General features: G+C 36.4%; 2 protein-coding genes across 4 annotated transcripts in view; one reads left to right on the top strand and one right to left on the bottom strand.

The window, feature by feature from the left end:
- Positions 1 to 429: 429 nt before the first annotated feature.
- On the bottom strand, positions 430 to 8,892 carry orc5 (origin recognition complex, subunit 5). Its single transcript, XM_084112377.1, has 15 exons — positions 8,735 to 8,892; positions 8,285 to 8,401; positions 7,030 to 7,122; positions 6,649 to 6,834; positions 6,379 to 6,453; positions 6,052 to 6,163; positions 4,337 to 4,467; positions 4,091 to 4,139; positions 3,702 to 3,792; positions 3,541 to 3,593; positions 2,067 to 2,179; positions 1,881 to 1,928; positions 1,667 to 1,777; positions 964 to 1,076; positions 430 to 699 (listed from the first exon to the last, which is right to left on the bottom strand). The coding sequence occupies exons 2-15, from the start codon at positions 8,396 to 8,398 to the stop codon at positions 654 to 656; spliced, it is 1,335 nt and encodes a 444-aa protein (XP_083968503.1). The 5' UTR covers positions 8,399 to 8,401; positions 8,735 to 8,892; the 3' UTR covers positions 430 to 653.
- Positions 8,893 to 9,354: 462 nt separating this feature from the next.
- Positions 9,355 to 16,474, top strand: part of lhfpl3 (LHFPL tetraspan subfamily member 3) — a 48,092-nt gene continuing 40,972 nt past the window's right edge. The window contains exons 1-3 of one of the 3 annotated variants that reach the window (XM_084112379.1): positions 10,805 to 10,899; positions 13,109 to 13,144; positions 14,765 to 15,198. In XM_084112379.1, the coding sequence (XP_083968505.1) occupies positions 14,772 to 15,198 (427 nt within the window). In that variant the 5' untranslated portion in view covers positions 10,805 to 10,899; positions 13,109 to 13,144; positions 14,765 to 14,771. Of the gene's footprint in view, positions 9,528 to 10,804; positions 10,900 to 13,108; positions 13,145 to 14,764; positions 15,199 to 16,474 lie in introns of those variants that run through there. The other 2 variants (XM_084112378.1, XM_084112380.1) reach the window with 2 other exon arrangements.

The raw sequence follows: 16,474 nt of genomic DNA, 5'->3' as shown, positions 1-16,474 counted from the left end.
ATTGTGTGCAACTGTGGTAGTACCATGAATCCTGGGAGAGATGTTATGCCAGGCTCCATGATGCAAAAACATCGCTTGAACATCAGCAGATGGGAATAAAGCCTGATACATATAAATGAATTATTATTTGGTACAATCAATTAGAAGTAGAGCTAAAAAAATCAAAAAACATTAGCAATGACGCATTAAATTGATCAAATGTGACAATACTTTTAAAATAAATGTTGTTTTTTAACTGCAGAAATTACACAAGAATTAAATTAATACATTTTAAATGACAACATTTCACAATATTATTGGTTATACTGTTTTTGATTTTTTTTTAAATGCAGCCTTGGTGAGCATAACTTTAAAAAAAAGAAAGAAGTTTTTAAAAACTTACTGACCCAAACTTTTGAACGTTAGTGCATGAAAAGTAAATTGAAACCATTATTATAACAAAATATACCGTTTTTATTAGAACAATTTTAACTTGTGTCACATAATAACACACCAAACCCATCAAATTTCCCTTGGAGGGATGAGTATTTTCTGGTTAGACTAATGAATGCAGGAAGTTCCCGCAACATCATTTATTCATCCTGCAGTCCATTCAAGTAATCCCAAGTGATTTTGCCTGATCAGATGCCTGCTTCATATCCACTGCAGCAGGCTCAGAGGAAGTCATACAGATACCTCACCACATCGAAGCTTACAGTTCTAGGATGAAGAAAATGAAGAAAAACAAACTATTAGATGTGCAGCTAAAGGTTAGTAAACCAAATCAAAGACCCCATTTACACCTGGAATTAACATCCATTTTAGGAAATAAGATGGTCAGAAGAACCAAATACAAGTGCAGTTTTGTGAAGGGTCAACATGGAGTAACACATTGACATAGACATCCTCCACTCGAAATCTGATCACAGAGGCGGGATGTTACAATCCAAGGTCAAAAGGTCTATTCATCTCACACTCACACACCTGGAGATCGCAAGAATGAAGTCCAGAGAAACGGCACATTTGTATTTGGGTGAGTCCAGCTGGTCATCATGCCCCACCTGAGAGAGAAGCTGCAGAGTAACTAGAGACGAAATCTGTAAAACAGAAAGCAAACAACTGTATTTCTATATAGTATCATGACTTTATATATTATCTTTGAATGATAATGTTTATTTAACAAAATGTCATAATGTTTGACTGAAGTTCAAGTTCAGGTTATTCAGCTTTGAGCCGCCAAAAACCTTGAAGATCCATTTGTGTTATTATTATGAGAATAATTAGAATCAAGTTAACCTTGAAAACTAAACTACTCAAGCACTTACAAAGAGCAATATCTAACCTATGAAAGATTTTACAACACAAAAGAAAGAAATACAGAAAACCGAGGCCTGGAAATCACAATTTTAAAATAGATAAACCTGATATTTGTCATGATTGTAGGAGCCCTACATACAGCCATGCTGTTCATCTATAAGAGCAAACTAATAACATAGTTTTGAGAAAATAAATGCTTTATGAAAATAAAGAAAGATGAAACACTGCCTCCCAGTGTCCAACATGATTCCAAGACTTGCTTTTGCTGCCACATTGCATATAACTGTCTTATTGACATGAATGGCATAGCTTGTTATAATCTGAAACACAATTATTTGCCAAACCTTATGATTTGCTCAAATGAAATTACCTGTGAGAAGACACTGGCTGTAGGTGCAACTCTGCTATCAACCACACTGTAGAATATGGCCAACAGTCTGTCAAGAGGAAAAGGCTTCGGTCCCAACAGATGGTTACTAGTCTGTAGCAAAAAAGACAAAATCAGAGAGAAAAAAGACAGATGACATTAATAAACCTGCAGAAAGAATAGTCATGAGCAATAAACAACAGGAGAAACACTTCACCTTCTCATGTTTCTTCAAGAAATTGGTCTTTCTTATTTTCCCGTGACTCTAAAGGAAGGAAAAAAAAAAAGCTTTTCTTTAGTGATCAGATGATTCATGAATGTGCAATCATGATTCAGTAAGATCTCTTTTGGACTGAAAGTCATGTTTAGATGATAAAGAGGGGATCAGAAAGCTGTAATAAACCTTGAGGAAGAAGCGTCGATCTGTGCGGGCAGGGTTAAAGGATGCCAGGTACGCAGCAATCAGCAGAAACTTGGAGTAATACGGCAGCTCTATGTGAGCGTGTGCTGATAAACCTACAGGAGGAGAAAGAGACTTCTCATTGGCTGATATCAGCAAAGGGAATTGATTTCCATTGGTCAAAAGGATAAGGATTAATAAATCAAGAGCAGTCTCAAATTCCATTTGCTATTAACAAAAATTGTTAACAAATTAAGAAATGAGTACTTAATATAGATTTACAAAATGAACGTAATGTTTTGGACACTTAATTTCATGTTATTTAGAATTGAATGAAAACGTATAAAAGGCATAATATGCAATTTTAGCCACTGGAGGTCGCTCATTCAAAACAAAGGCGTAGCTTGATGACGCCGTGATTTCGCGGAATCATGGGAGTTGTTGTCTTTACCTCTACAGCCGGTGGAAGAGAATCCGGGTAGAAATCATGTTCATGGATGAGCTAATGTATTAATGATTTATTAACTCTACTGTAGTATGATGAAGCAGGGTGGGGCTGAAAGCCGCTGGAGCGGAACGAGGCCACAGGAGCGTTTGCTAATGAGAGACAAGCACGACACACGACTCGAGAGCAGCGGAGCTTTTATTATGCCACAGACGACCGCTTCTTCCGGTAATGCGTATGTGGGGTAGCGCATCGGTGTTTTGTCATATTATTGAGTGTGTTGGAAGTTAGAATGCTACTCTGTGCGACTATGTTGAGCTATATAACAATGATTCGTTTTCTGTCAATGAATGTATCCAAACAGTTGCTCACCTGTCTAATAAAACACACAATATATTAAAGCGTCTTTGTTGTTTCCATGGTTTCTGCTAAATAAAACCAGAAATCGAGGGTAACGTGGGTATGATGTCACTGATAGGCGACGCATGGGCACAGTCCGTGTCTTGGTTAAAATTGCTTATTTCTCTGGATTTAAACATTTGGGATAATGTAAGTACACAAGTCAACAAAATATATAATATTGTTCTAGAGGTTTATTGGATATTGTAATCCAAAAATCTTACGTATTGTGCATTTAGTTAAAATTTTTATTAAATGCAATTAGCTGAACTTTAGAGTAGGACTCTAAAGAGTCTTTATATACATCTTTATATGTAATTTCATAATTACTTCAAATGTCTTTGAAATATGGTTACTGCCAAATGTACTGACTAAAATAAACTTTAATGTCATTTCTATTGAAATTTAACTTTGAATGTAATAAAGAACACCAAACCCACCACTACCAAAATCATTGTGAAATGACTCATCAGGGTAGCCCATCAGCTAATGTGCTGTCAGAGGTAAGATATAAGTAGAAATCTTGGCACTCTATCCAATTTTTTTGCAGCTCTGTGCAACGCCAGCAGATGGTCTGAGAGGGCATGACTGTCTGAACATGTAGAGTGTGTGTGTGTGTGTCTGTCTGTGTACCTCTGAGCGTCGTGGCCTCCTTCTCGTCCATCTGCTGCTGCTCCCACTGCATGCTGAATGCAGTAAAGCCAAACACACAAACAGTCAGTGACTGATGACACACAGCTCAAGCACAATCTCAACTGTGAGCACTCTTTAGAAATCACACAGCACTAACAGACCTGGACACCTCTCGGAGGTAAACCGTCTGCATGGCTCTGTGCAGATGGGGCTCAATGTTTTTCCATAACTTGTGAATATCACTCTCTTTGGCTGAAGGAAACAAAAAAGATAATTTCAAACTCTGTATACTGACAAGAAGAAGTTCAATACATTTAAAGGGACAGGTTAACCAAAATTTAAATTGAATAGTCAATTATTTCAGTTAATAACAACTTTTTGGTGTGTCCATCACACATAGTGGCGTATGGCTTCAGAAGGGGCTACTTTATTGGTGCCTTTTTGTCATTTTTAAAGTTTAACAGGCCCAGTCCCCATGCACTTTCATTGTATGAGCAGCTTTTTTAGACAACTTTTTGTTCAATAGTAATACTGAATTTAAATATTTTACCTTCTCCTTTCTCCAGGGGTTCACAAAACTTCGAAAAATTCAGGACAGCCTGTTTAAATACAAATTATAGTAAGTATATTAAGCAATTTATCTTCTTAGTTTCTTCTGTCTTTATGAAGTGGGTGAAAGATGCAGAAACACTTTTGACTGGTTTATGAGCACCTGCTACATCATAAAAACTGCTACAAAGGAACTGCTCCTTTTATAGACTCATTTATAGACAATTTAAAGGACGTGTGATCTCACCAGGTGCCTGAGCTCCCTTAGATCCCTGCACACTGAGAAGAAGACCCCCAGCAGGATGTTTATGTAGGAAGCGTAGAGTTCAGGTGTGTAGGATGGGTGATGATCCCGAGACAGAATCTGCACAAGCTCCGCTGAGGGACCAGAAAAACAGGTTTTTAGAAACGTTTCATCCATCCAATATGAAGCATGTCATCGACCCTGTTTGCTAGGGATGCATCGAATGTTCGGCAACCGAAATTATTTGACAAAAATAGCAAAAAAAAAGCACTTTCGGTGTTCGTAAGTGAAAAGACCGAATAAATTTGACCTAAAAATGACAATCAAATAGCAACCAGCGTGTGTGAGAGGCGCACACGCTTTATAAATGCAGTAAACATGTCACAGTATGGAAGCATTTTAAAGTGTCCGAGAATGACGTAAAAATGGCCATTTGCAGACACTGTTGTGCTGAATTGTCTAAGCACACTCAAACGCAAGCAAGCGCACCCTCAGTTGATACTGTAATAATATATTGGCAAAACAGATTTGGCAAACGCTCCAGTGCATATTTGTGTTTGCGCTCTGGAGAATGTCAAATACGTGCAAACAACGTGTTTTTGCAGCGGTGAGCAGTGTAGCCAATCACAAACATAATTGTTGATCTCTTGAATGCAATGGTGTTTAAGTTTAAGTTAAATCCACTCACAGCTTAAAACGCCAGTTTTTATTCAGCGATGAGTTATGCAGGCGCGCAAAACCTCTCATTAACAAAGTGTAGACACGATGTAAGCAAGAGATTTATTGTGCATTGTTGGCAGCTTCATTGAACTTTGTGAGATTGCGGTGAACTGACAAAGCGACAGCGTTTAGTGATTGTAAAAGGAGTGGTCTTTGCTTTCGAGGCTACTACAGACTATATAATCCATTGAGTAAAACTATTGTTTTTCATGCTGCAAAGTTTCAGAAGTGACTATGATCTACATAAATGCTGGATTCACTCTGCACGGGACAGACATATGACATGTTAAAATAGTAATGCATTAAAGCATTGTAAAGGCAGACTAATAGATTTATAGAAAAATAATATTTTTGAAATTCTAAATAATCTTAAATGTCTCACTGCTATGGTGGAGCCGTTGCTTAGCCTACATCTGCACTTTACTAGAGCACCCTCAGTGATTCAGAAGCACCCTCAGTGATTTGATTCTGGAACCGGGCCTGTAGGCATAATAGGCCAAGAAGGGGGGCTCAAAGATGGCCAAATATTATTCTTTTTTTTTACTAATTTGTTTAAAGTATATTGTGCTTTGTTGGTATAATGCCTGCTGGAAGGTTAAACTATGTTCAGTGTTAAATATTGTATTTGTAATTGATTTTTCTTTGAAAAACAAGACAAAATAGTAAAAAGCATTTTTTTAATATATGCAATGGTGAAAAAAATTGGTATTGTGTTTCATCATATTCAGAATTTTCATTTTGCTTCATCCCTACTGTTTGCACATCATCTCAGGTGAAAGTCTCTGATTTTGTGAATGTGTGATTGAAGCCTAAAAAAGCCCATAACATGCACTTGCAATTTTAATCTCATCACAAATGTGACGTTTCAAGCGAAATAATCGTTGTTATATAAACCCTGGGGCCATTGACAAATCTGATCTTCATTCATATTTACATGAACATGCTGGAGAGCTCGTTATTACATAATCATCTGTCATTTGCTTCCTGTTCCCTCTTACCTTTACTATAGTCTGGAAAATGAAAGAGCAAAGGTTCAAAGCAGCCAGTGTTGGGCCGAAACTTTTCCCACACAATTTCGCTGAGCAAGATAACAGTCACATTATCATTTACCTGCCACAAAGAGAAAAAAGGATGAATAGCCAGACTGCACAAAGAAGTCAGATGAAGAAATATGACAAAAAAATGACACCTGTAATATATAAATGCAAAACATTCAAAACACAACTCAACCTTTTATAACACATAACCCTCTATATAAAAAGCAGAGCTTGTAACTCTATTCTTACTAATGTAATAAACATTATTATTTAAAATTGAGTGTATACCAGTTCCTGTAGACGCAGAAGAGCAGGAAGCAGGCTGAAATCCATATCTCTCATGCGCTCGGCTCTGTCCAGAATCTACAGGGATATTATATAACCTTGAAGCATCATGTCATGGCTACACATCAATGCACATCTTAAATAATAACTTCACCAACCTAAAAACAATGTGTTTATAGAGCATTTCATTAAAATGTTAACTCTAAACAGACAAATCTGCAAACATAAACAAAAGCAATATACATTATGATGATAAATGAAATGAAAACTCACTATATAGCGTGTCTGTGTAGCAGGTGTGCTGGAGCTCATCTGTTTGTACAGTCGCACAAAATCTGACAAAGACGGGCAACGAGGGAGCAATGCTGCAGAGTCTGGCCCGAAAAAGGCAGACAACACCTGGTGAAACAGCAGTCCACCGGACACACACTCTACACAGTCCACTGAAGCATGGGGGAGCTGCACAAAAAACACACGCTCAATGTCGTTCACTTATTTCTCATTACGTAAACACTTTTACTCAACTTGCAATACACTTAATATAGGAATAATTCATATATATATATATATATATATATATATATATATATATATATATAAATATAGCTGCGAGCAGCGATGGAGGGCCCAGATTATCCATTTTCACCATCTTACCTCCAGATCTTTCATGATGGTGAGCACCACATGACTCTTTCCTGTTGCTCTGTGGCCATAGATGAAGACTGAAGGATAACTGTATTGATCTGGCTGTTAAGAGACAGAGTAACAACAGCTCACATTAACTCTGTATGGTACACTAAAGTAAAATGATCCAAAATACAGCAAAAACAGTAATATTGTGAAATACTTTTACAATTTAAAATAACTGTCTACAATTTGAATATATTTTAAAATGTAATTTATTCCTGTGATGGCAAAGCTGAATTTGCTCCAGTCTTCGGTGTCACATGATCCTTCAGAAATCATTCTAATATGCTGATTTGCAGCTCAATAACATGTCTTATTTTTATAAATTTTAAAAACAGAACTATTTTTTCAGGATTCTTTAAAGAATAAAAAGTTCAAAAGAACATAATTTATCTGAAATAAAAATCTTTTGTAAGATTATAAATGTCTTTACTGTCACTTTAATGAATCCATGCTGAATAAAAGTATTAATTTCTTTAATTTCTTTCCAAAATGTTAAATTCTTACTGACCCAAAACTTTTGAATGGCAGTGCATAATGTTACAAAAGTTTTCAAGTTCAGATAAATGCTGTTCTCTTCATCAAAGAACTGTTTTCAACATTGATAATAATCAAAAATGTTTCTTGAGCAGCAAATACCAAAAAATAGCCATGTAAAAACAGCTTTACACAATAATAATATAACATATTATATTATATTATAATATAATATAGGCATTTAACTTTTTTATTGAGAACATTGTATAAACGAAGCAGTCTCAAAACGTAAGAAATAAAGAGAGAAAAAGGGTATACATGTAAATATATATTAAGGGTTTAAGAATAGATCGCAATAGATCAGACTTGCATATTTCAATTGTTTTTAAAGCCTTTTTGTTACATGGGATAGAAACTGTAGCAAAGCAATGCATAGAAAAGAGGTTTCTGACTTGCAATTTGAAAAATTACATTTATGTATATACAATTTTAACAAAAAGAAGATTCAGCATGTTTTGTTTTTCTGAAAATGCTCTTTTTTCCAATTAACAAATTTAATACAAACATTTTCCCAAAGTAAAGACAAATCTTTGTCAATGTTCTCAATAACAAAATAGGGGAAAATCTTTACACAATAATTCGAAATATTGGCAAAGCCAAAAAGAAATGCACTATAGTCTCTTACAATAGTGCTTTTACAAAACGAGCAGTTTGTATCAATCTCTTGTACAGGTATTTCACTCACCTGTCCCATGAGTGACAGCAGTGACGTCACCTGTGTCTCCCTGCACGGCAGTCTGTCAGCCAGAGAGCGCAGTGTGTCCTCAGGGTAACCAGCACACTGCAGCGTCACAGACATCCTCTGGTTATATAATAAAACATCTGTATTAGTAATGTTAAACATATGCGGTAGTGTTTAGTATTCTAGACAACTGTGTTTTCGTGCAAAAACAGTAACATTAACGTAAAGGCGCAGAACGCACGGGTCTTTAAACTTGACCCTAACGGCGACAAACACTGAAAAGGACAGAGACTCGACGCACAGCCGTTCAGCTGATGCATACATATAAACCAATAATAACTAAAACTCCAAGAACACATTCTGTGTGATAATATTTACACGTGTTCAAAGTAGCAAAGCGTAAATATACGACACTTTCCAAAAGAAACTAGTCAAAACAAGCTAAATAAATACCTATTACTGGCGCAGATGTTTTAAAGAGAAATTACTGATTTTATTTGTCGGTTTTCCAGACACAGAAATCCTTTGCTGCAGGATAAACTTCACATCAGTTTCCCCGCGCGGTTCACTAGTCGACGTCAAAAGTGTGCGTCACTTCCGGAACGGGTGTGGGATTTGTAGTTCTTAGCGTTTTAAATCCTAACGCTCTTGAATAAATTTTTTTAAACGTTTAAAATCGAGAATCTATATACTCATCAGCGTCAAAGTAAACAAAAAAAGGGCAGACATAATTTTGGAGAATTTATCGCCAGCTTCTCTTCTCTCTATCTGCTATGCGGACGGGAGAGTGACAGACAGACGCAGAATCTATTGGAATATTCGGGTGTGCCAGAAGAAATCTGCGCTGCTCGCTCGAGCCACCTCCATCATCCCAGCGAGCGCGTCTCATTGAGATCTACACGCTCGGCATGAATTTCATCCCAGCGTTTATTCACTCACGCGACATCACTGTGGTCAGCTGTAATGTGTTTTATTGCTTTGAGATGTGCGCTCAGGATTAAATCGGATGGAGCAGTGGTACGCCGTTAAGCCAGTAACCGAGAGGAACGCGAAATTTGCGTATTGCAACTGCCTGTGCGTGTAAATCTGAAAAGAATGGACACGCAAAATATGATGCAGTGTCTATTTGTCGTCATCTGAACATCCGTTATTTCTCTTAAACGCAACAGCACAGGAAGATTTATCACGGAAATCCGCTTCATATCTTGTAATAGCCTCATGGAAACAGCGATTTGGACTGTGTAAGGTAGATGATTGTTTGTATAAATACATATTTTAGTATATAAATGTCTTCTATCTCTTGATTGTTTGATTGTTCACAAACCATCTAAGTATTATTAATTTATTCGGGTCATCATTAAGTATTCATACTGACATTTGCGTTGGGAATAATATCTCTGATGCACTGGAATGCGTCTTCTTCATATGAGCTGTGTCTTAATATGAGTTTAGTCATTATTTTTTTGCCGTCCCAAGTGTGATTATTCACCTTAATGAGATATTTTGGCTGAATGATGCAGATGCATAGAGACTGAATGAGAGGAGAGCTGGAAAAGAACATAATTGGAGTCACGGACAGACTGCCACATCCACGCTGAACGAATCACTGTGGCATCTGGCACCAAAACTGCTTAGTCTGTCGCGACATCTGTGAGCTGTTCTGTCTGTACTTGAGTTTAGGTGGCACCCCAAGCAACGTCTAAAGAGGACTGAGTCCGGATTGAATCCAAAAATGACCTGAATCTGGATTCATTCCAGAATTTTCATTCCATTCATTCATTCCAGAATCCAGATGCAATCCAGGCAGGATCTGAATCCAGTCTCAATCCAGATAGAATCTGTGAATCCATAAAGGAACCAAATCTGGACTCAATCCAGATTGGAGCTAAATCCATGCAGACTAAATCTGTAAAGGATCTGAGTGCAGTTCGAAACCACAGTGGATCTAAATCCAAATTGAATCCAGATAGAACCTAAATCTGGACTGAATCCAGATAGTAACTGGACCCAGTCTCAATCCAGATAGGAACTGAACCCAGTCTAAATCCAGAAAGGATCTAAAACCTAAATCCGGACTGAATGTAGACAAGACCTTAATCCAGACTCAATCCAATCTAGGCCTAAATCCAAACTGAATCCAGATAAAACCTAAATCTAGATTCAATCCATATCGGACCAGAATTCAGCCTCAGAACTGAATCCAGAATAAATACAGGGTGAACCTACTCCAGTTTGAATCCATAAAGTACTGAATAGTTTAAAAAAAGTGAAATATTTTGTGTGCGTGTTGATTAATTGCGTGTCTTTATGGTTGCCAGATTTAGTCACAAACCCAACTAATTTCATAAAGTTATAGCCTACAATTTTGTGGGTTGGAGATGTAGTCCCATCCAATGATCAAAAATATAGGCTAGGTAAAAATAGATAAAATCAATTCCCATGAGGGAGTTTTGTTTTATTATTATTTTGCTTTCTATTTATACACTTAATTACATAAAGAGCAGAATCGCATGGGATATACAACACCTGGCAACCAATCATCTAATCAGCTGGTACTCGAATTTTCCAATTCATCCTGAGCCTTTGAGGATTGGGCACTACCAGCAAGAACCAGCCAGGTGAGATGTAAAATTTTATCCAATATCTTAAAGATGTGTATTTCTAAATATTTTCCCCCAAATGTGAAGATATGGTGTTTGCATATAAATGTGTATTTGCAGTGTGTGGACACAACCACCATACAATGAAAAAAAATCCATTCACTCCTTTTTTTTTAATCATCAAAAAGTCTAAACACTCTCAATAATCAAGCGTTTGGATTTTCTGAGCAATATGATGTCATAATGCTCATGCTCCGCCCATGACCACTGACGGACTGTGTCGCATTAGCATATTTCTGCCCTCAGCCATTCGACACGCCCCACGGCAGTTGCTCATTATCATTTAAAGAGACATGCACCGAAACGGGTCGCTGTGAACAAAGCTGTTTTGAAGAGGTAAAAAGGGTGTTGTTTTACTCAACCACTGAGGAATTTTAACCAAAGTATATTACAAATTTTACATGAACACCCTAAAGAATCATACCAACTTGTGGAAAATGGGCATCCGATGACCACTTTAAATAATCGGTGGTGAGTTTGATATAAAGGTAGCTTTGTAACGCAAACATTCTAGCCAGTTAGCCAAATACTAGTTATCACAAGGTTTGCTGTTAATGTTAGTTAATAATTTCAAGTTTAGAACAAAGTAATCGAAATGTTCTTGTTTCTGAACATTTGGGTGTACATCGTGTGCGCGTGGCCTGTCGCGATCTACGCGCCTACGACTACAAGGCTATGTTCGTAATCGACCTATTACACTTATGTTATGCACGACTTGAAGGGACAACCAAAGTGTTTTCAGTCATATTATACATTTATAACGTGAGTACAACCGATGTACACTTAAAGTGAATACACAGGCAGTGAAAGTTGCACCGAATGAATTCCCGCGTCTCGGCAGAAGGTGATGTTCACAGGGTTCGATTTTGCGCACTCGTTTTCATTCACTCCTTCAAGCCAACGGTTAATTTAGTTGTAGACTGTATGATATTCGTTTGATATTCACGAAAATGGCCATTATAATCCCTGTTTCTGTCACTTTTGGTGCTTCTCATTTCTTATTTGTGACAAATCAGGTTCTCCCTCGAAATCAGGTCTCTGTTAGGACCCCAAAGCAATCTCAAATTAATTTTAATAGGTAGGCCTACTCTCTTTAGTGTCTGATTACAATTCCTACAAAATCATGTTATGATGATAAATCCAGTTTGAATCACTTTAAAATGACCATTAATATCTATATTAGTTAGCATATGCATTAGCATAGCATACAGATACCGATTGGCCTGAAAGCTTGTATACACGCATTTGCACCTACTGTGTGTGTTCACAGTCATCTTTAATGTGTTAAATTAAGTGTTAAATGCCCAAATATTTCAGTTATAAAAGAACAATGTAATGATGTTCAATCATTCACTTAATAGGCTATTATTATTGTGTTTTTTTTATTAATTAACATTTTATCAAGTAAAACAAATTACTCTCAGTTTGTTTCATTATGCACTATATAGTAAGCTATGCATATTTTAAATTAATATCGTTTGTATGATCTATTAATCATAGCTGATAGACACCCAGTTTCGAGGGAGGACCCAGTTTGTCATTACATCGGGTCACGGGCTGGAGGACGGAGGAGTGAGGAAATAAGGAAGCATCAATGTGTGTATTGAGAAGCACCCATAGGCTACTCAAGCCAAACCAATTTGGAAATGCATGAATAGCTTTTCTTTGCACAGCACAAATCGGAATTTTAAAGATCAGATTTTTAATTAGCCCTATAAATCAATTAAAACGTTTAAACCTTTCTTGTTTTTAGATCACATCAAATATGAAATGTTGCTTAAAAAAATACCCCTTTCATGACACAAATCTCAGTTTGTGAAACTTTTTGTGTAAATGTATGTAATATTCTAATTCTATTGAACTCAAAGATCATGGACATGAAAGACATGAAATCAATTATAAAACACATATAATTCTTAAAATGCTCATGCTAGCCACCTTTTTTACAAGTAATAAATGAAATAAACAGATTGAATAATTAATATGAGCAATTATTTCATTTACAAAAATTATGTTAACTTTTTTGGTTTTTAAGTTGCTAGCTTGTCTTTTCTGTTCTTTGAAATTTGTTTTCTTTTCTAATTATTTATTTTGATTTTATATATTGGAATTATTTTGTAATCTTTTTATATGTTTTAACTGATCCATGTTTCTCTTTGTCTTACAGGTAAAAATCCTTGGTGAAGTCACCATATTTGGATGGGTAAGTACTGTATCTAAAGTTAAAATTGCTTATGCAGAGAAGCTGGCGATGCAAGTTAAGATTAGAAATGCCTTTCTCTTGCAAAGTGTGTCAGTACTCTGTAGAGTCTATTCCAGACACAGGAATCTTGCAAACTATAGATTCTCTTGTGGATTTTTGCAGTGTCCGTGTAACTTCAAAACTGCTGTTCGTACACATATGTATCGTAACCATTTCAGCGGAGCCATAACAGTGGCAGGATAGTGCAACGTAAAAACAGGGCCCTGAATCCACATGTGTCCGGAATTCATCAAGGAATTCACCAATTATGACTGGCAGCATTATTAGAGTTAGGTAAGACTTTTAAGTACTGATTCTGTCTGGAAAGATTAGTTAGTGTAGTTAAAACAAAAGTCTCATTTCAATATTTTATTTGCTTTTAATGGGAAATACAAGCATTACATTTAAATGTAATCAGGAGCATTTTTACATTAATTGTATCAAGCAGGAAATTCAGAAAGTGGATGCATTGTGAAACGAACATCTCTGTGTAGGCCTATGCAGTGTTGAATATGTTTTTCATCTCTTTCAGCGTGCATGTACAGTTGTTCGTCATTGCAGCGTGCTGATGAGTATCGCTCTTTCGCTTAATACAGAGGTAAGTACTATTGTTCATATACAATATTCTTCAATACAATGTTCAGCTATTGAAGAACGCATTCAAATTCATAAAATGAGCTTTAGTTTTTGAACATGGATCGAGGAGATCAGGATCTTAGAATTTAATTTAAAGGGACAGTACACCCAAAAATGTACTCACCCTCACATAGTTTCATTCTCATTTAAAGGCATTACGTTTTGGCACATCTCATGGTTGAATGTATTGTGGTTCCATATACTGTAAATGAAATGAAAGCTGTTTATCACATTGATGTCTGTCAAGCTGTAGTGCAACTACATTTTTGTGTTTTGTTCTCTATAGGCAGCAAACATCTGGGATCTGCATTGGCCCCGCCAAGTCTGGAGAGTCTGTTTTTACAGTTTAATGAATTCAATTTTAATAAAAGTTTTTAAACAGACTTCTGAGTGTTGTCATAATTGAATATCACTGTGTGAAATATTTTTTGCATACAAGCCTTTATATTTCATTCTTTTTTTAAGCGTGTAACAGATTGTAGTTAGTTATAATACGTTGTGTATGTGAATATAAAAACTACCGTAATCAATTATAAGCAAGCAAAAGCAAGAACTAGTATAAATATACTGTAAGTTATTATACAGTATGCTGCAGTCATATATACAGTAATTTTACCGTGGAATACAATACAGAGGCTTGCTGGCTATTTGTTGATTTTGCGTTACATTTTTAGCGCAATTTTCCACCGGACAAAATTGCGATTGTTAACTCATGATTTCTGTTCTGTCTGTGCGCACCAATCTTGCACTTCTATCTCCTCCTCAACCAGACCACCTAGAGACTTCGGGTTTTCGGCATTATGTTAAGGAAGGTCTAATCTCGGGAACGCACAAAAAAAAAAAAAAAAAAACATAAAAAGATTTACTATCTCTTAGTGTTGTGATCCCATGACGTCAGAAAATTGCGCTAAAACACTCACTGAGTTTTTATTACTTGTTTTACAGTGCATCTATGATCCCAGGGACACCTGCAGCGATGCTCCCAGCCACGGAGGCAGCCAAGATCTACCAGACCAACTACGTCAGGAACTCTCGTGCCATCGGAGTCCTGTGGGCCATCTTCACCATCCTCTTCGCCATCGTCAACGTGGTATGTTTCGTTCAGCCCTACTGGATCGGGGACGGCATGGACACGCCACAGGCCGGCTACTTCGGCCTCTTTCACTACTGCATAGGGAGCGGAATGTCCCGGGACCTGACTTGCCAGGGGAGCTTCACAGAGTTTGGCTCCATCCCGTCTAGCGCCTTCAAAGCGGCGTCTTTCTTCATTGGGATGTCCATGGTGCTGGTCCTCTCCTGCATTGGCTGCTTCGCTCTCTTCTTCTTCTGCAGCACAGCCACTGTGTATAAGATCTGCGGATGGATGCAGCTGGCAGCAGGTGAGTGAGTGTGACTGCACATCATTTGGAGGTTTCCCAATGCCTACTGATGTACGAGGAGCCAGCAAGGCTGGAAGTTACAAAAATACAATATGTGAAAGTGTACAAACATATATTCAATTGGCATATGTTCTAATATTTGCAGCTGGCATTTTCTAATATGTTTAGTAAGTTTGTTAGGCACCATGTAATATAAAAATAATACATGGTACTTCAGGCACTGCACCATACAAAAGTTTGGGGTCTGTAACTTTATACTTTTACCCCCGGTTTCACAGACGAAAGCAACTTGCAGTTACATCCTGTATCTTAAAATAAGCCATCGTTTTGTCTCAAGATGCACACTAGTAATATATTTTTTCTAAGGCATGATTATTAAAGCTAGCCTACTTAAATGTCCTAATTGAACTAAGGCCTAATCCTGGCTTAATCTAAGCCCTGTCTGTGAAACCAGGCCTTAACACTTAAGTTTATACTTTTAATTAATACTTTTATTCAGCAAATAGGCATTCAATTATCAAAAAAGACATTTATAATATTACAAAAGATTTCTATTTCAAATAAATGCTGTTCTTTTGAACTTTCTATTCATCAAACAATCCTGATTTTTTTTTATTTATTTTTTTTTATCACCGTTTCCACAAAAATATTAAGCAGCACATCTGTTTATTGATAATAATTAATTTTCAAGCATCAAATCAGCAATTTCTGTTGGAACATGCAATTAATGATGCTGAAAATTCAGCTTTGCCATCACAGAAATATATGACATTTTAAAATATAAAAAATGGGTATTTAAAATTGTAATAATATTTCACAATGTTACGGTTTACTGTATTTTTGATCAAATAAATGCAGTTTTGCTAAGCATAAGAGACTTATTTCAAAAACATACAAAATCTATACTCCAAACTTTTTAACAGTAGTGTACATATATTTTTAAATCTCATAAGTCTCTTTGGACCTTATTATGATCTTTTATACAGTACATATAATTTATAAACCCCATATAAACCCCAAATTTGTTCTCAGACATTTGCTACTCATGGTATATGTTTTAGATATACCTAATTTATTAAAAAAAAATTATTTATTTATCTATGGATGTATGATTCTCTTCATTAAAATAAGACAAACATACTTCCGATGTCATTCTGTGGATGTACGATTCCTCAAAGATTTCAAGCATTGTTAATCAAAAATACTGCGTAATGAACCCTTAGTTTACACTGCCATCCGTCTAATCACTACTGAGTGGTCTTTTTGGTGCATCCCT

Source organism: Abramis brama (assembly GCF_963993115.1).
Source record: "Abramis brama genome assembly, chromosome: 4".
NCBI classification, from domain to species: domain Eukaryota; kingdom Metazoa; phylum Chordata; class Actinopteri; order Cypriniformes; family Leuciscidae; genus Abramis; species Abramis brama.
The sequence above is the reverse complement of the archived record's forward strand: the minus strand, read 5'-3'. Positions and strand labels throughout refer to the sequence as shown.

Coding starts and splice junctions, on each gene's coding strand:
- orc5 (XM_084112377.1), bottom strand. CDS start 8,398: ATGTCTGTGACGCTGCAGTGTGCTGGTTACCCTGAGGACACACTGCGC. Junction 3,793..4,090: donor ACCCCTGGAGAAAGGAGAAG/GTAAAATATTTA, acceptor TGTTTCCTTCAG/CCAAAGAGAGTGATATTCAC. Junction 2,180..3,540: donor GGAGGCCACGACGCTCAGAG/GTACACAGACAG, acceptor CTCCTCCTGTAG/GTTTATCAGCACACGCTCAC.